Source organism: Carettochelys insculpta, chromosome 2 (genome assembly GCF_033958435.1).
Source record: "Carettochelys insculpta isolate YL-2023 chromosome 2, ASM3395843v1, whole genome shotgun sequence".
NCBI classification, from domain to species: Eukaryota; Metazoa; Chordata; order Testudines; family Carettochelyidae; genus Carettochelys; species Carettochelys insculpta.
In genome coordinates this window covers 202,079,195-202,103,231 of record NC_134138.1, presented here as the reverse complement: position 1 = coordinate 202,103,231, position 24,037 = coordinate 202,079,195, and the positions used below count along the sequence as shown (strand labels likewise).

The 24,037-nt window shown below is 42.1% G+C and overlaps 1 protein-coding gene across 2 annotated transcripts in view; it reads right to left on the bottom strand.

Annotated features, from left to right (window-relative positions):
• Nucleotides 1-24,037, bottom strand: part of OSBPL10 (oxysterol binding protein like 10) — a 178,978-nt gene that overhangs the window by 115,293 nt on the left and 39,648 nt on the right. For both annotated transcript variants that reach the window (XM_074988343.1, XM_074988342.1), the window contains exons 2-4: nt 17,467-17,642; nt 15,609-15,688; nt 3,759-3,950 (exon numbers count right to left, since the gene is read on the bottom strand). In XM_074988343.1, coding sequence (XP_074844444.1) covers nt 3,759-3,950; nt 15,609-15,688; nt 17,467-17,642 — 448 coding nt within the window. The remainder of the gene's footprint in view (nt 1-3,758; nt 3,951-15,608; nt 15,689-17,466; nt 17,643-24,037) is intronic.

The window sequence follows — 24,037 nt, the reverse complement described above, 5'->3', positions numbered from 1 at the left end:
TCCTCCAATACCCAGGACAACACCCCCACCTCAAGATCTGCACTTGCTCCACTCCTTCCCCCAAATCCCACCTTTGCTCCACCTTGCCCCCATGCCAAAGCTTCCTCCCCAAGCAATATGAAGCCAGAGCCGTTACCGAGGTCCCGGGCACAGGCCTGCAGAAAGTGTCAGCTCCCCTTCAACACGCATTGCAGTGGCAGAAGCCAGAGAGCCCCAGCAGCCTGCTCCACTTCAGTCCAACCCACTACCCACTCCCAGTCAACTGAACTCTGTTTCTCCCTGGTGGCGGGAAGAGGAGCGCTCTGGAAGAGGGCACTGTGCTTTCCACTGCTGTAATGAAGCAGAGCACAGAGAGCTGAGAGACGGCGGTGGAGTGGGGCAAAGCAGGCTACTGGGGAGCTCCAATTCCCACTGCTGTGGTGAGTGAGAGCAGGCACAACCTCTGCTGCCAAACCACGCTGGGCCCTTCCCCCCAGGTAACCCCTCTGGCTGCCCTGGTGACCCATCCATACGACAGCTGAGATACTGCCATGTGGTCTTCCAAAGAACAGGGCCTGGGGCAGCCACGCCAAACTGTCCGATGGACGGGATGGTTCTGACTGTGACATGAGGAAAGCCATGGACTGTCAGGGTATGTCTACACAGCAGCCTTATTTCAAAATAAGCTATTCCAAAATAGCTATTCCGAAACAGCTTATTTCAACATAACCTTGTGGGGAGGTGAGGACAGTCAAATTCCAATTTATAAAACCCAGCATTATAAAATCAAATTTATATCATAGTGTCGACACAGCCTTAAAATGGATTTGAAGTCAATGGGACTATTCACAGGGTAGAAAATTAAGCAGCTTTTCAATCTTTGTAAGATCAAGCATTAGAATGGAATCCCATTCAATTAAAGGACAGAATGAACAAATACACTCATCCCCCCGCACAACTAGTTCCCAGCTTTCTGCTTGTAGGCAGGAACTCGTAAGAGGGACACTAAATTCTTATCAAATTACATGTAAAAGTCTCTGATTAGTTCCTAGGGCTCCCAACTCGGGGAAAGAATGGCAGCAGGTCGTGCTGCTTTTGGAAGGTGAGTGAACCTTGGGTTGGGGAAGGTTAAAGGCTGGGGGTAGTTTGGAGCTATGAGCAAGAGGGAAGGTTAAAATCTGGTGGTGGGTTGGGTGGGGAGGGGGGTTCAGGCTGCCACAGTTTGGGCCCAAAAAGGTAGTCAGGTGGCAGGGGAGTCTGGCTGCCACAGTCTGGGGCTGTGGGGCCACAGGGGTTACAGGCAGAGAGGACGGTGTCAGGCAGCAGGGGATACAGGCGGCAGGCTGCAGGGGAGTCTGGCCCCAGGACCATGGGGGGGGTCTGGCCACGGGGGGGTACAGGAGGCCAAGGGGGGGTACAGGCGGCACGGGTGGAGTCTGACTGTGGGGTCATGGGAGGTACAGGCAGCAGGGGGGTCTGGTCCCGGGGCCCACAGGGGTGTCGGGCTGTGGAGCCGCAGGGGTACAGGGGGCCATGGGAGGGTCTGGCCACGGGGGGCATAGGTGGACGCAGGGGGTACAGGTGGTGGGGGGGAGGTATGGCCCTGGCGCCTGCAAGGGTGTTGGGCTGTGGGGGTACAGGCCGACATGGGGTCAGGATTGTCAAATGGCAGGGGGCAGTGTCTGGCTGCGGGGCTGGCAGAGGCATCAGGCTTCCACAGTTTGGGGCCATGGGGCCGACAGGGCGGAGCAAGGGGAAGTCAGGCTGCAGGGAGTACAGGCGGCAGTGGGGTGTTAGGCTGGGGGGCCAGCAGGGGGTCAGGCTGTGGGGCTGACGGGTTGGGGGAGGGGGTCTGATTAGGGTATTGGAGCCGCAGGGAGGGGGGTTAGGCTCATACGAGAGAGGCAAGTTCACTCCTAGAGTGAACTAAGGTAGGTAAATGTGTCCCTTGTTTAAGCGAGTACTCGTAAATGAAGTACTCGTTTAACGAGGGATGAGTGTAGTTGGACTCCTTTCAAAAGCGTTAATAATTAGTAATATTTTATAATGAAACATACACAGCTCTTTTGGAAAATCTTAAGTATGTTGACTACAGACAGAAAAACGCACTTTTTTTATATTGTATAGATCTGTGTTCTTCAACTTTTTTGATAAAGCACCAATTTAAAAAAAAAATTATAAGTACCCCCAGAGTTTTCTCATGTACCCTTAGGTTTTCGCATACCACCCATCAAGAAACATGGTCCTAAGGTAACCTGCGGTCTTGAAACAAGTGCCATTCAACCTTTCCAGATTACTGTACCCTTTTCAGGAGTCAGATTTGTTTTGCATACAACCAGGTTACAACTTACTTAAAGACTTAAGGCTTGTTACTTGTGAAAGCAAGCCAAAATATCACAGAAGACTGCTACTGAAAACTTGCTGACTTTTTTACCATCTTATTACTAAATAAATTAATTGGATTAGAAAATATGGTACTTATGTTTCAGCATAAGACATATAAAGCAGTAGAAACAAGTCATTGTCTGAATGAACTTTTGATCTCACCAGTGTTTTTTTACGTAACCTGTTGTAAAAGTAGGCAAACATCCACATGATTTGATGTACCCGTTGGAAGATACCGGTGTGCCCCTCAGGTGTACCCCTGGCTGACAAACACTGAGACAGATTATTGCAAATTGTTGAGCAGAGGTTTTGTTTGGATTTTGTAGCTTTGTTTGGTTTGGTTTGGTTTTGTTATTTTTAATATAGAATTCTGGTCTTCAGTTCAGCTACATCAGAAGCTTCTGAGCACTTATTTCAATTTTCACCTGATCACAGAGAGTGAAAATGCTCATGCAATTCTTGCTAAATCATAACCTGACATGATTAATTCAAGGAAAAAGCATTATAACTTTGTGCTAATAGTTATATTTTGCTTAAGGGAATAGAAGGGATGGACTTGACAACATGAAAATGAAGTTTAGTTCCACTCATCACATCATCTCTCTGAAATAAAATTATGTGAAATGTAGTAAACCCTTTCCAATTCTCACTTCACCAGCTCAAAGGCTCTATTTCTCACACACAAAATGGGAGTTTCAAACACTTAGCAACAGATTAAATGTTACTAGTTTTTAAAACACTACAGCTGCACTGAAGTCTTTTATCACTGACTTCATTAATGTGACAAAACAGACATTACATTTATTGATATATTACAAAATGTTATCAAATTAACAGGCTAGATTTAAAAAAAAAATTGTCAGAGATCCTCCTGCTCTGAGTGCAGGGACTGGACTTGATGACCTCCCAAGGTCCCTTCCTGTTCTCTGAGATATGATATGTATAAATAACTTGTCAAAATAAATAAAGTCAATTTTGTATTTTATTGGGTGTTTGCTTACCTGCAAATTTCAAAATTCAGTAATCTTCAAAGGGTCTTTTATTAAAAATCAGGAAAAAGTCTACTCAGTTCTTAACAGTATAATTGGAGTACCGTTTAATTGGTTAAATTCCTAATATTTATACAATTAGTTTATCAAAATCCTATTTTTAAAAAGAAAAAGGATACAGATACTCTTTTTGTAGAAATTTAATTTAAAGCTATACTAATATGCATGAAGCTGGGCTGCATGTCCATTTTTACTACACTACAGGATAAAAATGAGGTTCATTCTATTTAAAATTTAAACCATCAAAAATTCTTCTGAAACTGCATACATACTTGAAAAGTAAAAAAAAAGAAGAAAATATTTAGAGCTCAAGTGCCCACAAGGAAAACACTATGGAACACCTACCTCTCTTACTACATGGAGCTGACCAGAATACTGATTCTTGGCTCTCCGGGCTGCTGCAGGCGATTTGTGATGTGTGATGGTGACAACGGTCGGTCCACTTTGACCCTGAAGTCTTTGACTACTAGGAGATGCAGAATTACTCATCCCATGAGGAAGCAAAGACAAGCTTCTGTTTCGTGAAGAGGAAGTGCTCTAGAATAAGCAACAGGGTGTTAAAATGAAGCATTAAGACTGCATGAGAAAATAATGTATGACCAAAACCTCTTAGGCTGTACTCTCCTTAGAAAGCTGAACGTGGAGAACTACAGGCACTCAAGTTTTACAGATGACAAAAACTGCAGATGCCATCATTTCACCATCCATGTTAAGACTCAACCCTGACAGTGCAGAAGTCCCTTACTATTACCTGGTTTGTTGAGATTTTTGTAGTAGACCTCCCCAGCTGCAGCAAGTGTTTTCCAAACGATTAATATGTTATGAGTGTCTTTGTAACCAAACATACAAACCTTTTAAAGAGGGTAAATAATCTGCTTTCCTCAGCACAAAAGAACCTTGGATACGCTGATGCAACTAGATTGTATAAAGTCACTGACCTGTTATTTGTGAGGCATGTTGCTGATTATACAAGAACGGAATTTAGTTAATGTTAGTGTTCTCCCTTGATTAGTTTCTCAGTTTGACACTTCCTTTGCATTAATTTTCTAAGCAGCTGCAACTGTAACACCCATACGTACTCCAGGGTAAATTAAAATTTGAAACAGACATATGCTTTCAAAGTGTCAAGCAATTTTGGGGGAAATGGGTGAACACAAGATCAGTGGGGAAGGACAGAAAAGTTGGTAAGTGGGTTTTCAGAAGCACCTATAGTCTGATCACTTCCTGACTCAAAGGCAGAACCTTGTGCCAGGCTGCAAAGGAGAGTCTGGGGCAACAGGGAGAAGGGTAAGCAAGGGAGTCAGGATGCAGAGGGGGAAAGCACAAGGGAAGCAGTGTGGATCAGAGATGCTGGGGGTGGGGAGCCTGGGGGAACATGAGTGCAGTTTCCCAGAAACTGTGACACTGAAATTTTACTTCCTTTTTTTTTTTTTTTGAAGGCCCAAATCCAAGAGAGTACGTACACGTGCCATTGACTTCAGTGGGACTGCTGACATACATATAACTGGGGAGATGCTTAAGAGTTTGTTTGATTGGGGCCTTAATGTCAGAACACATTATAAATAATAATAAAGAACTGGAAAGTCACACCATTATACTTTGTAATGTTAATAGGAAAGTGGGTCAGTTGTGAAACTTTGATCCAAATTCTAGTTCCCAAACTTCTGATCCAAACCCAAGCCTCTCACAAGATTGTTGAGATGTGAAGTCACAATAAACTTGAGCCACACAAAGGTGAAATGTGGATCTAGAAGTCTGAGTGTGATTGAATTCTGTGTCCTAATTTTGGGTCCCTGTTTAGTTAAAAAAAAAGAACAGTAAAGAGCAAATGGAATTGGAGGCAAGCTCAGAAACATGACTTTAATGTCCCGCCTTGCTGGGTTGGGCGCAGAAGATTCTGAAAGGATTTCTGTGCTCATTTACTTTTCAAAAATTCTTTCAAGCCCCAGTCTTCCTGACATGAAATCTCCTGACAGGTTTGCTCCATGTGCCTCATATTCATCATTCTGTGATGCTGTAGATACCAGAATGGATATCGCAGCCACCAACAGGGTTAGGAAGAGTTTTCTGGTGCTCGTGATGCCCAGGAGCCCCATGTCTCCTTGTAAGCCCAGAAGAGAGAGCAGGTTCAAATGGAGAGGGGAAATAATTTTACATGGTTGAATTAGAATGGATTCCTGACACAATTATGGGGTTGTTGATAGCCCAAGAGCTCTAAGCCATCATATCAAAGGAATTCATGGCAAATATCTGTTCTTCTAATTGGTGTAATATACACCATTGCAATCCAGAGTTGCTTCACTTTTACAACAGTCTCTATCTGCTATTACATAGTTTCGTAAAACATAACATTTGAAGTAACTCTAGAAATCAAAACTCCTCTGTGTTCCTGCTTTGAACTTCTCTGCATACCACCAGAGCTGTTCAATTGTGCTCTTCCCACCACCACTATCAGCGGGCACCAGTTTCCTCTGCTATAAATAAAGGGCTGAGTTTTTTCCCCCTCTATGAGTTCAACTGCTCACATATCTGATCTTTTAATAGAGCTATGCCATGGTGTGTTCATTGCATCGCTCCAAGTTACTTTATTCTAAAGAAAGCTTAACGTACTGCAAATTCAGTCAGTACACAGATAATGTATCACTGCAGTCATCATAGTAATAGGTGCATTAATACGTCATCTCAATACAATATAACACAGCCTATGCTATTTTCATCCAAATTTGAAAATGCAGCTAGTGATTTAATATTGGCTCTTAAAGACATCTGCAGAATGTGCTTGCTAAGCTTCTTTCTTCTGTTTTACTATATTCCTATGTGTACACATTCTGTTTTGACTTTATTTTCATGTCATGCAAAGTGATATGTACAGTACACTAACATTTTTAAAAATGAAGATGCCATAGATGCAATATTTTGCAAGAAATACAGGTATGATCCTAGTCTCTCTCAGGGGGTGTTCCAGCTCTCTCCACCTGTCACTGTGGCCTCTAAAAGATAACCACTCAAATCTCTGCCTGCAGAGCTCTTAAAATAGTAGGGAAACAAGATGAAGTGTTGGAGGACTACTACAAGAATCCATTTTAAGTATCTAAATATATGGCTGTGGAAATAATGACAATTTCTGTTTTTGTCAAGAAGCTTAAATGTTACATGTTTTCCACAGCTACAAAAGATCTAAAATTATTTACAAAATAATAATTTTAATTAAGTGTACTAAGTAACTTTCCCAGCAATTCACAGGAATAAAATCAAGGGATCCTGACTCTTATTTCCCCCACTCCTCTTCTCAACATTCATGATGAGACTGACTTGCTCCTTTAACTATTATTGTGTGCTTTTACTTCAGCACTGCTATTTTAGAGTTTGCATATTCAAAAAAAAAAAAACCACACACACACAGAAGGAAAGACCTATGAACTGAAGGCATATAATAAACTATTCTGGTATGTGGGATACAGGCTGCGTAAGGAGGCACCAACTAATCAGGCAGCCCACAGGCAGATCGTCCCCAGGGAATTATAAAGACCATTCCTCACAAGATTCCACATACAGCAGCTCTACAGTTCAATGGCCAACCTAGGATAAAAGGTAAATGGCAACTTGTGATCATCTTGCTTTTATAGTCTCAAATTACTTCAGATAAACCAAATCTAGACTAACTAAACATAAGACTAGTATTTTATCTATCATATTGTCTATTACAAAGTGGCAAAGCTTAACACAAGCCATAAAAAAATTAAAATATTTTAAGTGTAGAACTCCAAATATATACTGAAGCCTTTGTGATTCTTTCACACAGAAGATTGTTCTCTCTCCCTTACAAAGAAGTTGGAAGTATTTTTCTCCATTTACCAAAAATGTGCTGTTGTGTTTATTTTAGACTGTAAAATATAATGGTCTTAAAAAAAAATCAAATTAATCTCTGAAGTGGATTCTCTTATCTGTTTATGGTTGACCATCATCTCTTTCACAGATATGGAGTCACAGATGTTTCCGATAGAACAAATACCAAAGTGACATTCTTTTCTTCCTCCACATAAATGAAGGAAATAATGTAGCACCCATGCCAAGACTGCATAAGTCACTGAGTTCAACAAAACATTCTTATTTTCCATCTCTGATGGGCACAAACCACTGTATTCTTGATTGGCAACTCTGCCAATAATCTGTAGGGCAGGCCTGGCCCTTATCCGTTTAGTCTTCTATTTTCTCCAACAGGGACAGACAGAGACACTCAAAATACAAAAGCAAAGTGGGTACTTTCTATTTTATGAACTGTGTTCTCTCTATTTCCAGAAACTTCAAACTCCTGACAGTAATGTCTATCGCTCTGTGTGGCCAATAGTGCAGTTGCACAGCAGCAGCTATGTTTATTTAAAGCAGTAAAAATTACCACCCTGAAAATGTTTTAGTATAGTATGGAGATATATCTATCTCATAGAGCTGGAATGGACCTTGAGATGTCATAGAGTTCAGTCCCTTGCCCTCTTGGCAGGACCAAGTACCATCCCTGACAGATTTTTTTTTTTTTAATTTATTTGCCCCAGGTCCGTAAACAGCCCTTTCAAGGATTGAACTGACAACCCTGTGTTTACAAGGCCACTGCTCTAACTACTGAGCTATCCATCCCCCATACAGTAGCTCAAACAAAGTACACTAAAAATGCTAAAGCATGTGGTATCTGCTTCATTTAACAATTCACACACAATTTTTTTTAAAGTTTCCAAACTTTTAAACAGGACAATTACGTTTAAGTTTTTAAAATCTAGGAGGGTAACAGTCCTTTGTGGGTAACATCTATTTTTTTGTTTGTTAACTTCACAACACTGTCTTACTGAGCCCAAGGTACCAAAAGTATAAATTCCTTAATTTCTGCACACTGTTGTTGAGAGTCGGAATCTAAAAAACACAAAGTTTTGACAACATGAACAAAATTATAACGAAAAATTGAGAGAGGACCTCCTCTAATTATACAAGTCACACTAATACAAGCACAGACTGTGGAAGTATGCATACATAAGGACAATATTCAGATTTTCTTCAAAGTTCCTTAGTAAATTAAACCGAGTCCACATTGCCAGCGAATCTCTGGGGCTGCTGTCCTACTCACTAGTCAGCACAAGAAGGCAGTCCAGTAGCACTTTAAAGACTTACAAAATAATTTATTAGGTGGTGAGCTTTCGTGGGACAGATCCACTTCTTGACTCGACTTCCCCAGCTCCTACTGCCCCTCTACTCTTTTAATATGCCCACCTTGATTACGCTTTTTCTGATTTGTCAACCTTGATAACAATTTTTGGTTCTCTGTGCCTTAAATGTTGAGTCTGTTCTGGGATGGCTATGGTCTGAAGAAGTGGGTCTGTCTCACAAAAGCTCACTACCTAATGAATTATTTTGTTAATCGTTTAAGTGCTACTAGACTGCTTTTTTGTTTTGATAGAATACAGACTAACACGGCTCCCTCTCTGTTACTAGTCATCACAGCTACGGAGGAAGCTAATACAGTTGGAGGGAAAAGGCAACTAGAACAGGAAAGCACAACAGCAGGGAGAAATGCATTTAGAAGAAGTGATGATACAGAGCATTCCCAGTACAGTAAACCCTCGAAGTACGTGCATCGACATCCACATATATCTCACATTAGTGCAACTGGAGGGGGACCCCAGAAGCTCCAGCCAGAGGCAGCAACCGTCAACGCACAGGCGAAGGGAGAGGAGATCCCTCTGTCAAAAGAAGAACAGAGCAGGCGCAGGAAACAGAGCCCAACTCCAACATCCCCCACCCCCACAGCAACAGCACTCAGGGGAACCAGCTCTCTTCCCCTTTGATGGGGGCTCTCCTCCCCCCTTGCTTGTGAAGTGGCGGCTGCTGCCTGTGGCTGAGCTGGGGAAGCTTTGCTCCACCAGCCAGCAGCTTTTTAATGGGGGGATCCCTGTTAAGGAGGGGCATCTCTGAGCCCCCCGCTGTAACAGCACTGAGGGCACCCCAGGTCAGCTGGGATCCCCCTTCACAGGGGAATCGCCTTCCCCCTCATGCTGGTGGCAGCAACTGCTGCAGCTGAGCTGGCTCACAGCCAACCAGCCAGCAGCCGTTTAACACAGGGATCCCTGTTAACAAGGCCAAAGATGCAGTATCTGGTATGAATGAAGGGAGCTTGGGGTAAGGGATTGGGGTGCAAGAGGTGGTGTGGGGTCTGGGAGGGAGTTTAGGTGAAGGAAGTGGGGACAGAGGGTTGAGGGGAGGAAGGGGCTGGTGTGTCAGAGGCAGGCTCTGCCTGGAAGACTTACAGGGGCAACTCCCAGCCACAGCCAACAACCCTGCTGATTTCTCAGGCAGGCTACCCACCTGTCCCGCCACAGCAGGGGCCATGTGCCTCCATGAATAGCTATAAGCTCGAAAGGAGCAGGAGGCGTGTGTCAAACAGGAAGCACCCATTAGCCAGAAGCCAACTAAGAGACTGTACTGGGGGCTGGGACAGCACGTGAAGCCTCTTACCCCAGGCCCACAGCAACTGAAAAATAAACATGTGGCGTGTAGGAGGGCAGGGCAGACAGGGAGCCTGACTGAGGGTCCACAATGCCTCCACAGGCTTGGTGGGCCAGATTCTGCCTGCAGGCTATGTTTTGAACCGCCCTGATTGAAGCAGATGTTCTCTCTTTATTAAATAGATTATCAGTTCACAAAAAATATCAAACCTTTATTTATTTCTAGCAAATTCAACCCATGAGAAGTTCTAACACACCAGAGTTATCCCAAAGTAAGTGATTATTTACCCAAAAGCAAGTGCCTACCCTCAAGATTAAAGAAGTTGCAATTCTGAACTTTCAAGTTCTCTACAGAAGCACTTTGAAGTGTACTGTGATCAAGAACAGAATAAAAATAAAATTATAAAAAAGAAATTGGCATGTATTATTCCATTTTATGAAACAGTTACTGCATCTAATTTACCCTTCATGTGCCTCTACTTCTATCATCATCTTACTTGTATTATTACTTTGTGGATTGCTGAAGATACTAAAATTTTAGTAACTTATAATGTAGCACCACGCAAGAGAAAGACTTGTCAACATGTTGCATCAGATCAAGGTTGCCACTGATTATAATTAACAAATTCACAAAAATAGACTTAACATTTTTTACTTAATTAAAGTAGAGCAGTGTTTCCAAATTGATTTGGCCATAGAACACTTTTGGGCTTGGCCTATATTGGCGGAACACATACATGCAGGTGGTCGGAGGGATGGTCGGAGGTGGAGGGTTTCACACTAATTGCCACATGTAATGCTCAAAAGTTGATTTAAAAGAAATTTTTTAGATGTCTTATTTTACAAAGAACAAAACACAACAAGAGAAAATTATCTGAAAGAACAACTAACGTCGTTCCAATAGGAGGACGGTTAACAACCCTATAATTAAGTATAAAAATTAAAAATTAAGTAAAAATGTACAACAAAAAGGCTGAAAGCAGGATGGTTAGTGTCTTTCTTTTGTACAAAAATAGAAAGGACAATATTGTTCAAAAAAGCACTGTCCTTCCTTAAAGCTTAAAAAAACATTTTATGAAAAAGAAATGCAAAACAAATTAAGTATGGAAAAATACTGTCATTAAGCCGGGGGGGGGGGGGGGGGGCGGGATTCAGGGTGCACAGGAGGTTAGACTTGAGGGGTGGTTTGGGGCTGCATGCAGTGTTATGCCTGAGGGTGTGGGGGGCAATTTGGGGCTGCGTGTGAGGTTATGCCTGAGGGTTTGGGGCTGCAAGGGGGTTAAGTCTCAGGGCGGGGGGGGGCAGTTTGGGGCTTGAGTTCCGGCACCCATTTTTCTAGGGAAAAAAATAAAAGCTCTGGACAAGATAATGAGTAAAAGCTTCCTCTATAGTTTAAAATATGTGAAATATCCAATGTCAACCTCATGCAAACAGCTTTTCCCATGTCCCACACTCACTGGTTCTATATTGAATCAGAGAGAATAATGTAACATACTAAATTACTCAGCCCATACATTTTGTAGATGTCTCCAACTAAGCACTCTTCCTTGCCATATTCTGCTTACCATATGGGGTTCTGATGGAGCCACAATACAAACAACTGGAGACAAAATATAATGCTTACAATTGGTTAAAACCCTGTCTTACCAACATACCAAGACACAGAATGAAAATACAGCTTTTAAGCTGGCACTCACTATTAACAAGATGTGTGGGTAAGGAAGGAAGTGAAAGACACAATACATCTTGGCTTTAGAAAGCCTGCTCATAAATAAAGTAGGAAAATACACCTAGATGGAGCTATTCAGTGCTTTTTTTGTGCTGGTACTTGCTGACACTGAGTACCAGCACCTTAGCAGCCCCAGCCACCAGTTCCCTGGCTGGGCGGTGGGGGGACCTTGCCAGCCCTGAGGCTGGGAACTGGCTGGGACACAGCACCCTGCTGGCAGTCCCAGCCACGGGAACCCCAGCGTAAGGGGTGGGGACAGGGAGCCGGCTGAGTACCAGCACTGGAGTTACTATAAGGTAGGTGCATAGCTGGTTGGAAAATTCTGTCTGAGGTAAACAGGATGAACTTCAATAAGGACAAATGCAAAGTACTCCACTTGAGAATGAGGTTGCACATCTGCAGTTGACACCCCAGCAAAAGCAGCAAGGGAGGAGAGTGTTATCTGCAGATACTCTTCAAAAGGACACATTTGAAAGGTTTGCTGGACAACAAGAATCCCCTTAGTTCTCCATTTCCCTGACAACCTCCCTTTACAGAGGGAAGTGGTTCGTGAAAAAGCTGGATGCCAATGTCACTGAACATCAGCAAGCTCTGCAAAAGGAATTTGGGTATGAGACGCGCTCTCAGACGAAGGAGCGCAGCTTGTCAATGTTATGATGAGACTTTTAGAAGCGTGTTATACATTTCTTTTATTGGTAAGCATTTTGGTTTCTTTTCTGAGCACTCGCTTGAATCTGTGAATCTTTTTGTTAATAAACTTCTGTTAGTAGTGAAAACTAATCCATTACAGTGCTATCTTGTTAGAAAGGACCTGACCCTGATTTGTAACCCTTCTGTGCCACGTAAGGGTCTTCAGAGACAGAAGACTTGGTTGTTATTATGAGCATCCAGTGACTGGGGCAGGACATTACAGGGAGACACTAAAGGGTGACAGAGTTGAGCAGACTGTTGGGTGGGGGGAGTGGTCCTAACAGATGGAGGTGATAGGAAACTGACAAAGTTTAGCACCAGCGAGTCCCTTTCCCTCACTGAGTTAAAGGAAGGTGTCAGAGGACAGTAAACTCTTTGACATCCAGCACCCACTGGACTAGGAGGTTGCCAGATAATCAGATATTCTGGATAATTGAGAGTACTCCCATTGGGTGGGAGAGCAGAGGACTCAGATGCAGCACAGAGGGATGCAGGGCCACACCAAGAGTTCCCGGAGGCAGGGACCCAGCCGAGTGGGGCGCTGCTCTCCCCCTCTGTGCACAAACCCCAGCCCTGACACAGCTTCTCCGCGCTCCCGCCTGGTGTTTGCTGACCAGATCTGAGAGTCATGCCCATTATTAAATAACAACTTACTGTACTTTTGTGGAGCTAGCCTACATCCACCATACGGAGTGGTCTTGTTAGTAGCACAGCTTTTCTAACTCACGTTTTATCCTGCATCCCTGATGGACTTGCTATCTTGAGTTAAATCACCACCACATTTAATTAGGGGGTGTGTATATGTGGATGGGAGAAGAGTTTGGAATAGCACTCACGTTAAGGCTTGTCATCACTGCAGAATTAAAAGAACAAGTCTCACCGAGCTGACCCATATCTCTTAAATTACATACTTCTGAATATCCCAGCCTCAGCTGTGTACCCAAAAACTTATTGTAGATATTGGTAGGTACTGACTTCATATGTATGCAAGCTTGTCAGGCATTACTCTGCTGTCAGTGTCTGGTCTGCTCTTGTAAGCACGCTGCAGAGGTCTAAAGATAATAAGAATCCTATTGTGAACTGCAGTTTTGGTGGGGTGTTTTTAAAAGGGAAACACCGTATACATTCGTTATTGCTTTTCCATTTCTTAAACCAGAACTACATCATGCAAAAATGAATGGGCCTTACAGAGCAATTTAAAATAGATTGGATGACATTTCCCAATTGATCACTTTCCGTTCAACCTCAAGATAAAAAGGAAACATATCCTAGCTCCTTTCACAGCTTTAGTATCCATAGCATTCAGGTACTTGTAATTTGAAAAGCAAACCCACCAGCAACACTGTAGCTAAATAACATACCACAATATCATGTTCTAACTTCTGTAGTCCCTAAACAAGTGTTTCCTGGACTGTGGTCCACAAACCAACAGCTGTCTACAGAATGCTTATTAGACACACAATGCCAGTCTCCTCTGTTTATAGCTGCTACACTGCACTCTAGAGAAAATAAAATAAAATTAGAAAAATATTATATGTATTTTTGCACAGAAGCAATTGCTGCAGATGCTAAAAGGGTGTTATTTAATCAGCAAGAAAAGGGGGGGGGTGGAACATGCTATTGTGAACAGGAAAGGGAGGTAACTTCATCAGACAACCCTTGTAAGATGAGCTTTGAACAGTTCAAGATCCCCCTTCTCAAAACTCTGTTTTTTCTAGAAGTATAAGCAATTTACTTAGCTTATTTGAATTATAAACAAGTCTGTGCCCCTTCAGACATGAATATTTATGTATTCCTGCTGGGAGGCAACCAGCCTTCCTTTGTTTTTTTCTGAAATGTTAATGTTGCTCTATATTTTAGATATAACCCTCTGTAGTCTGTTCACTAATAATTACTATGCACTTAAAATGCAGTGAAATCCAGTTCACCTTCCATCAAAATTTTCATCTAGAAAATTCACTTTTCTTTATCCTACATTTTACTCATTTTATGTAGCTCAGTTTCAATTTTGCATTTTCCATGAACCAAGAAGTTTTTTTTTTGTTTTGCTTTGGTTTGGTTTTTTTAAAACAAGATTTATTTACAGTGCTACAGATACCATTGTCTTAAAAATAGTGAAGAATTTGAATGAGATCAGGAATTATCCACTTGCGGTTGCAAGTAAAAAGCCCACAAAAAAAAGGGAAGAGATGTAAAATCAAATAATTTAAATCTTAGCATTTGAAGCTAGCAAAGGATCTGTAAAGATGTGGTGAAGCTACCCACTATGAACAACTGAAACAAGATAACTAACTCACTTCACAAAGGACACCAGAACCTTTAAGCTAAAGTTAACTGACTGCTAATTAATGCAGGTTTGCCAACACATTTGTATACCCTGGTCTTGGCACTTAACCAACACAAATGGTTTATATTAGGTAATGGGTAGACAGACATCTGTGAACCGCCCAGACTAATATATACAAATATATTAGCTAACAAGTTAATTGGTGAGTTCAATGTTTCCCAAAGTGTGGTACACATACCGCTGGTGGTGCACGAAAGGATTTCAAGGGACACAGGACAGAAAATAAATTATTAAAAATCAGGGGATAAGCACTGAGACAGCACTGAGAGAGGGGGTACACTGATAAGGCCGAAGTCCCAAAAGGGGTACACAGATGTTTTAAGTTTGGGAAACACTGGGCTAGTTTGAAAAATCTAGTATAGGCAAGCCCACAGATCACCAGACTATAACTTGAGCCACAGACCACCCAGATTTGAAGCAGAGGTTGGACTCAGTAAATCACTACCTATCCTCCAAACCAAGCTCCTCTTCATTTAAAAAAAAAATGTACATATTATTCCTTCAATATTCACTATGGCTGCATCTACACTAGCAAGCTGTGAGAAAGATTTTTCGCAAGAAGGGGTCTCTTTCAAAAGAGCCCATGGAACATCTACAACATCTTCCTATGCTTGTTCCTGTTAGAAGTCTACCTCCCTCACAACACTTACTCAAACAACTTCATCTTAAAGCTACGAAGGGTCCTGTGGCACCTTTCAGACTAACACAAAAGTTTTGAGCATGAGCTTTCGTGAGCACAGACTCACTTCATCAGATGCTGAAACACAGGCTGAACAGTCAACATGAGAGTATGTTATTCATGAAAGGCTTTGAAAGAACAGTTAAAAAATGGTACACAAACAGAAGTTGACTGCTCTTATCAAATGGATTAATTTCCAGGTTACATTGGTCACTGCTTACTTCAGTTACAGTCAACAACGCTCTTTCCCATTATTATTTACCTTAGAATTACCTTCCGTGTGGTACTTGGCACAGGATCGGAGCTGAGTCACCCAGTATTGTTTTTCCTTTGCATCAGCAGCTAGAACAGAAACAAAAAAGGTACAAGGATTGTGCATAAGACAACTGACATTACAGAAAATGGAATGTTTCCTGCACTTGACAACAGTTTAAAAGTTCCTTACCTAAATGGAATTAAAAGTCTACAGGCCTTGTAAAAATGCACCAATTGAAACTAATTCAGTTAAATCAGTAAAATTTTCTCACAGAGATAAGGCTTAAGCCTCAACCTAAGATACTGTGACTGAAGAAACAAGAAACACAACCTGTTTTGCACAGTTACTTCATCTGTATGATGAAGTGAAGACTCTGATTTAATAAAATACAACCTCTTTTGCAAAATAATTGTATTTTTTTAAATATTTGGTCCCAAATAAGGATGACCCCAAACAACCTACTGATTTTTTATTTTGCAGAGGAAACGATGGAATAGGACACATTCTTGTTTTTAAATGCATGTACCCTATGCAATTAAATGATTAGCGTAGTAGGATATATTATGACAGGTTCTTTTGGGACCTTAAAGTTGCCCTTTTTCCCTGCTCCTTCTTTATGGTGTATGGAAAATAAAAATTAATGGGTTTAAGTGGGGTTGTGCCTCTTAAAAAAAAAAAAAAAAAAAAGAGGAAAGTTGTACCACTTTAAACTACACTAGTACAACCCTCCCATAGTGTGGATGTAATTATATGCTTTATATTGGTACAGCTACTCCTATATGGAAAGTAGAATACATATACTAAAAAAAACCCTACATTCACACCAGCATAACTATATCCATGCTGGAATCTACAATAGTATGTCTACATGGGTAAAAATTAAAATAATAACAATCTTACTAAGAAGTTCTCAAAATCTGCCATGGAGAAAAAATTCAGAAAGGGCAAAAGCTGTTTTTCTTCTTTTTGATACTGCCTTTAAAATGATTGGAAAACAGCATTTGCAATTTATACCAGTATGAATTCTGCAGAAGCAAGCACATTAAATGCATAATTCAGTTATGACACATCAACTACTAAAAATTCTTAATAGCAAACCATTTTGAAATTATCATTAAATGCAGTATCAACATTAAGAACACAAATACTGAAGAAATCTATACTGTGGTTCTCAGATTAATGGTAACTCTAATTATCATCAAATTAAGTTGAATTATAAGGGAACACAAAAGGGAACAGCTTATTGAGTTTCTCATCAGCAATTTGGCCAATGTAACAATTAAGTATAAGAAGCCTGCTCCTGTGTACAGGTTTGTAAATCTCAATCAGCAGGCAGAGGACTGCAGAAGCTGTGAGCACATGAATCCTAACTATTCAAAAAAACACTATATCTGCTTGACAGAAACCACCTTTATCTCTTTAATAAATGCCCAATAGTCTATGCAACTTAAATAATGAGTTCAAATCTTTATGCCTCCTCAACAGGGTTTCTGTCTGTGTTACAGTCAGTTCTAAAATAGCTCAGCTGGCTAGCTGGTGGATAAATTGTTAAATCTAGCCTCACCCACCCCACAATTTTATTTTAAATACAAGTGACTGAGAACTGCCATACATCAAGCCAACCAAGAATATTGCGCATTCATAAGTCAGGGTCAAAACACCATGAGAGTGGATTGTATTATTTCCTTTGGCAATGTACTAAATTGCAGGTTATTTCACCCTTTATTGTCTACCATGCAGTAAGATGGCTATAATCAATGTAAACTCAACAATCTTTTTTTAGTTGGAAAAGCTGAAAAAAGTAAAATGCGAGGAAAGCCTAGTTTTACATGCATGTTTAAAAATAGCTAGCAGATTACTATACCTCTCAGTTTATATATTTCTCCATTTGCGAAGTATATTACCAACATGTGTGGCACTTCATCACTGAGAGAGACTATAGCTCCAGCTAAAGACAGAGCTCCTCGGGGCTTCTGGTTTTTACTTTGTTCATTCACAAAATACTGCAGGATCCCAGTCTCAAAATCCAGCACAAAGTACCTGTTCAAAGAAACCACAGTTGTATAGTTTTCCTTTTGAAAGAGTTTTTCACACAGGTCCTGTAAAGCAAACTTTGAGTTAAATTTAATTTAAATGTATCCCAGAAATGTTAAACAAGGTGGAACACATTTTCTGTTATGTATCGCCCTGTATGTGAGAATAAATTTACCAAAAGAATACTTTTACTTCAATTTAGTGATAATACAGAAGAGCCCAGGTTCACTGAATGTACATAAGAAAAGGTGTTTCTGACTCAAGGGCTTTATAAAAGAAAGTAACCTACCTCTCCACTCATATGGATTTTACTGAAAATATCCCTCTCAAGTATCTGTCCCATTTTATGCCTCTCACTTCTGGGTCTTTCACAGGCCCTTGTCCCCAGCAAGTCACTTACTGGTTTTTTTACATCACAATACCAGGGACATCTCTGCAGCCCTATGAGCTCACTAGCACTGCATGCAAAAGGACATCTTTATTTGCCTAATTATGCATGCAACTATGACCTCCTAATTTCTCTCCCTAGTTTTTTTTTTTAAAAGGAAATACAAATGCTTTGCATGGAGTTCAGAAGAATCAGAAGGGGAAAATAATCACATAAATCCCATTAGGGCTGGGGTTTTCAAAGCGGAACTAAAGGAATACAGGCATCCAGTTTCCTGTTAGAAATTAAAGTTGGAATCACAGAAGCCAGACCATAAGATTGCAGTTGGTTGGGGGCAAGTGGTGGAACCCACTCTGCCAATCAAGTTACAACAGTGGAGGAAACCTATCTGTCCAGATGACAGGCAGGTGTCAATCCCAGTGAAATTTTGTCTGGATAACAGTTATTCTTTCAGAGAGTCATGAACAGAGAACGGATGAAAGCAGAGAAACAAGGAAGAAAATCTTACATGACAAAATGAAAGGTGCTTGCTTAAGGCAGTACTAAGCTAAGCAATTTATTTGAAGCTTATACATTGAGAAGATTGGTGAGTCCATTATTGATGGGGTTGTCACACAGCGTTCCAAAAGTATCGTTCACTAAGGCTGTGTCTAGACTAGCCCCCAACTTGAAAGGGGACATGGTAATTAGGGTGTTGAAAGATTACTAATGAAGTGCTGTGGTGCATATGCAGCACTTCATTCAGCTAAATCTCCCCCACGGCAACTTCGAAGCGCCAGCTTGCGTGTAGCCACAGGTACTTCGAAGTACCTGCGGCTGATCCACAGCTACACACAAGCCAGCACTTCAAAGTTTCACACTTCAAACTTGCTGCAGGGGAGATGAGTCCGAATGAAGTGCGGCATATGCACCGCAGCACTTCATCAGTAATCTCCTAACACCCTAATTACCATGCCCCCTTCGAAGCTGGGGGGCTAGTCTAGACACAGCCTAAATGTAATAAACATCTAGTTACAAAAAGTCCTTACTTTAGTTTGCGTTTTTCACCACTTGGAAGCCTTGGCGAGACCAGAGGAACGACTTGTACAGCAAACCACTGGAGAGTACATGTACAGGAGATATGTGCAACATCAGAAACGTCTCCTATTGAACTTATAGCAGACTTTGCCAACGTCAGTATGAAGAATATTGACATTTTAATTCATAGTAGTTTACAGATCAACAATACTGCACTTCATCTTAAAGTCTAAAACTGCAGCAGCCTACATTCTCACCCCTTCGTTCTCTGCCTCCCTAACTTATTAGACTGTCTCCCTTCAATCTGCACACCCACTCACTGATTATATGGATCAATGCATTATGAATCAGTTGCTAAGACTATGGTATTTGCCACACAAAGGGACACCAACTTATTGCTATCTGTACAGAGAAGGTGATTAAGTAGCCAATTCACAATTATTTTAAATGTAAAATGAAAATGCTTCCACTTTAATCTTCTACCTCAAATTGAGTTACTGTAGCCCAACACTCAGAGCTGAAGCTATAAAGCATTTCTACTCATCCATCTTTGAACTGTGAAAATCTTGCTGCATGTTGTCAATTGTAAATCACGTACCCTGAACCAGTTGTTTGGTACATAATGTATAACCTTTACTGAGATATTGGAAAATTCTGTCCTATTCCAGCAAAAATGGTCTATAAAACACAGCAGACAAGACTAAAGATCTTACTCAGATGTAGATGGCCTTTTATAGCATCTAACAAAAATATGTGAGTAATGACAATAAAGCAAGCGTTTGCCAGGATATTATTTGTTGTCTTTCCAGATGAAACGTTCAATATGGGAATAGAGAACAAAGTTTCATGCAGTATTGGTCTGCACAGAGTCATATGTCAGTTACTAAGTGCTGTTAGTTACTCACATCTGTAAAAATTCCAACTTCCATTCAAAACAAGGTAACCACCTGGCTGTCATCTTTGACTCAGCTTTATATCTGGACCCACATATCCAAACTGTCTCTGAATCTTGCCACTGCTTCCTACACAGTATTTCCAGCACTGTCTTGTCTGTGTAGGTTTTCAAAGCTCTTCTTCAAGTCTTTACCTCATATTTCAACTAACCAGGGCTTTGTTTCCTAGCATTACCCACTGGAATGGTGTTTTGGCACCTTTTCTCCTGTTATTTTAGCACAAGGGTGGCCAACATATGACCCACGGGCCAAAATCCAGCCTGCAGTGCCTTTTTATCCCACCCATGGAGCCAACAGCGCTACCTTTTTTGAAGCCAGCTAGACGGCTCAGAGCTTCATGTGGCTCTGTAAGGAGCCATTTGCGACTCCCACTGCTGCAGCCACTCACTCCTCTGGAGCCCTTCTTGCCGCACTAAAAGAGTAGGACTCGATTTAATTGGTTGAACAGCCACCAGGAGGGATTTGGCCATTAAACACTTAAATTGGGTCCTATTCCTCCAGTGCAACAAGGCACTGGAGCTGCCCCTGCTGTACTGGACATGGGGGGAGCTGCGCAGCTGCAGTGAAGAGGAGAGCAGCAGGGGGCTGACAGCACATGGAACTCCTGGCTAAGGTAAATTAATCCGGGGTGGTTTGGGGCTGCGAGAGACTTAAGCCTGGGGACAAGAGGGTTGGGGCTATTTTGTGTTCAGCCCTCGAACATGTAAAAAAATTGCTGTATGGTCCCCGATGAAAAAAGGTTTGCCACTCTTGTTTAGTGTCATGATTTTTTCACCCTCTTTTAGCCCCAACAGGAAAACAAGTTCATTTTTTCTTATGCACCAAATATTATTTTCATAAAGTTGAACACTCTAACCCCTGTGAGGGCTCATCAGACTTGAGTTCTGGCACCCTTTTTCGGGGGCGGGGGGGAGAGGGGAGGGGAGGGGCAGGGCACAGCAGGGAAGCAGTGACCAACTTCACCTCTGGCACAACCGCTACAATCTTACGCTGGTCAAGTCCACTCAAAGCTACTGGTGGTAGGACAGTCTTCCTAGTTCATTCTCATCTGTATCCTTCCAGAGACTCCCTCGCATCAAAACACCAGGACACTAACTTCACCTTCAACGTCCTTCATAATTTAAACCTACCTCAATCACACATGCTCCTCCAACATGCTCCTCTGTGCTTTTTGCTATGGGAAAAGCTCCACCTCACAAGCCTGGTAGAACCTTTTACTTTCATCTCCTTTCAAGTTCCTCCACTTACAAAAAACCCTACCCTGTGATATAATGGCTACAGAAGTGGTGAGCTGAATCCCCACATCCATCTCCATTTGGCTCTGACACAACTGGTCATCAGCGTACAATCCTGAGCTCTCTGAGACAAAAAGACTGCCTGTGTATTACTTGTCTGTATGATTGATAACTATGCCCAATAAGATGGATACTCATCGATCATTGTAATATTGTAGCACTTAGGGGCCTCAAATAAAATAATTGATAAGTATGTTAAATCTAGCAAAGAACACTATTTAGCAGCCTACTAAAAATTATCAATGATTGGAGTAGGAAAAGAACAGGGAGGGAAAACAGAACACTATTTAGCAAGGCCTTTGACCCGAGATTTTAATTCACCTGCACTTGTGAGGCAGTGACCAAGCATTCTACCATTTTCACAAGCCAAATGCAGTTTACGAGTTTGATGTTTCCAGCTCATCTATTTACAGCAAAATGTTAATATTTAGGCTAGGCTTTCCGAGGGCATCCATGCAAGTTAGGCGCCAAACTTAATTCAGTAAGAGCTGGGCATTTAACTAGCGTGGCCTCCTTTGGAAAGCCCAGCCACAGCCTTGACACTTTTGTACTCTCTCTCTGTAGGTGAAAGTCATAAAGGGCTTTGGAACATGCAACCTTCCAACCTGTACAGCAATGTTTCCCAAGGTGTGGTACACAAAAATATTTCAAGGGGTACACACAGAAAATAAATTACTAAAAATTAGGAGGTAAGAACTGAGACGGCACTGGGAGAGGGGGTACGTTGATATGGGAGAAAAGAAGGAGGAGTTGCACTGTATGTAAGAGAGCACTATGATTGCTTGGAACTCCAGTACATACAGGAGAAAAGCCTGTTGAGAATCTACGGGTCAAGCTTATTGGTGTAGGCAACACTGGAGATGTGGTGGTTGGTGTCTGCTACAGGATGCCAAATCAGGATGATGAGGTAGATGAGGCTTTATTTGGACAACTGAGAGAAGTTTCCAGATCGCAGGCTCTCATTATCATGGGGGACTTTAATTACCCTGACAATTACCCTGGAGAATGTTGGGAACCACTTCTTGGTACAAGTGCTCAAGGACCTAACCAGAGGTCGTGCGCAGCTCGACCTGCTGCTTACAAACAGGGAGGAACTAATAGGGAAGGTAGAGGTGGGTGACAACCTGGGAAACCGTGATCATGAGATGGTAGACTTCAGGATCCTGACCAAAGAAAGGAAAGAAAGCAGTAAATTACACACCTTGGACTTCAGAAAAGCAGACTTTGATTCATTCAGGAACCTAATGGGCAGAATCCCCTGGGATGCTACCATGAAGGGAAAAGCTGTCCAGGAAAACTGGCAGTTTTTAAGGAAGCCCTATTGAAGGCGCAGAAAGAAACTGTCCTGATGCAGCAAGAGAAGTAAATATGGTAGGACACCAGACTGGCTTACTGGGGAAATCCTTGGAAAACTTAGGCACAAAAAGGGAGCTTACGAAAAGTGGAAACTGGGACAGATGTCGAGAAAGGGATATAAATATATAGCTTGAGAATGCAGGGCAGTTATCAGGAAGGCGAAAGCATAACCGGAATTGCGACTTGCGAGGAATGTGAAGGATAACAAGAAAAACGTTTCTACAGGCATGTTCGCAAGAAGAAGGTGATCAGAGAGGACGTGGAGCCCCTACTGGGTGAGGGAGGTAACCCAGTGACAGATGATATAGGGAAAGCTGAAGTAATTAGTGCTTTCTTTGCCTCTGTTTTCACAGCAAGGACAGCTCCCAGACTAATGCGATAAGTGATGCACTGTGGGATGAAGGTGGACAGCCTTTGGTGGGAAAAGAACAGGTTAGGAGCTATCTAAAAAAGCTAAACCTACATAAATCCATGGGCCTGGACCTAATTCATCCAAGAGTTCTGAGGGAGTTGGCATATGTCATTGACGAGCCCTTGGCCATTATCTTTGAAAAGTCGTGGAGATCAGGAGAGATCCCGGATGATTGGAAAAAGGCAAATGTAGTGCCCACCTTTAAAAAAGGGAATACAGATGATCCAGGGAATGATAGGTTGGTCATTCTCACATCAGTCCCTGGAAAAATCATGGAGGGGTTCCTCAAAGCAAGTCATTTTGAGGCACTTGGAGGAGGGGAAAGTGATCAGGAATAGTCAGCATGGATTCATGAAGGGCAAGTCATGCCCGACCAATCTGATTAGTTTCTACAATGAGATAACTGGCTCTGTGGATGTGGGGGGGGGGGGGGGGGGGGGAAATCAATGGATGTGATTTATCTTGACTTTAGCAAAGCTTTTGATACGGTCTCCCACAATATTCTTGTCAGCAAGTTAAAGGAAAGCGGATTGGATAAATGGATGGTAAGATGGACAGAAAGCTGGCTAGAAGGTCAGGCCCAGCGCGTAGTAATCAACAGCTCGATGTCAGGATGGCAGTCGGTTTCTAGTGGAGTGCCCCAAGGTTCAGTTCTGAGGCCTGTTCTGTTCAACATATTTATCAATGACCTGGATGAGGCATTGGATTGCACCCTCAGCAAGTTTGCGGATGACACCAAACTAGGGGGAGAGGTAGATACGCTGGAGGGTAGGGATAGGGTCCAGAGTGACGTAGACAAATTGGAAGACTGGGCCGCAAGAAATCTGATGAGGCTCAATAAGGACAAGTGCAGAGTCCTGCACTTGGGCCAGAAGAATCCCAAGCATTGTTACAAGCTGGGGTCCAAGTGGCTTAGTAGTAATTCTGCAGAAAAGGACCTGGGAGTTGTAGTGGACGAGAAGCTGGACATGAGTCAACAG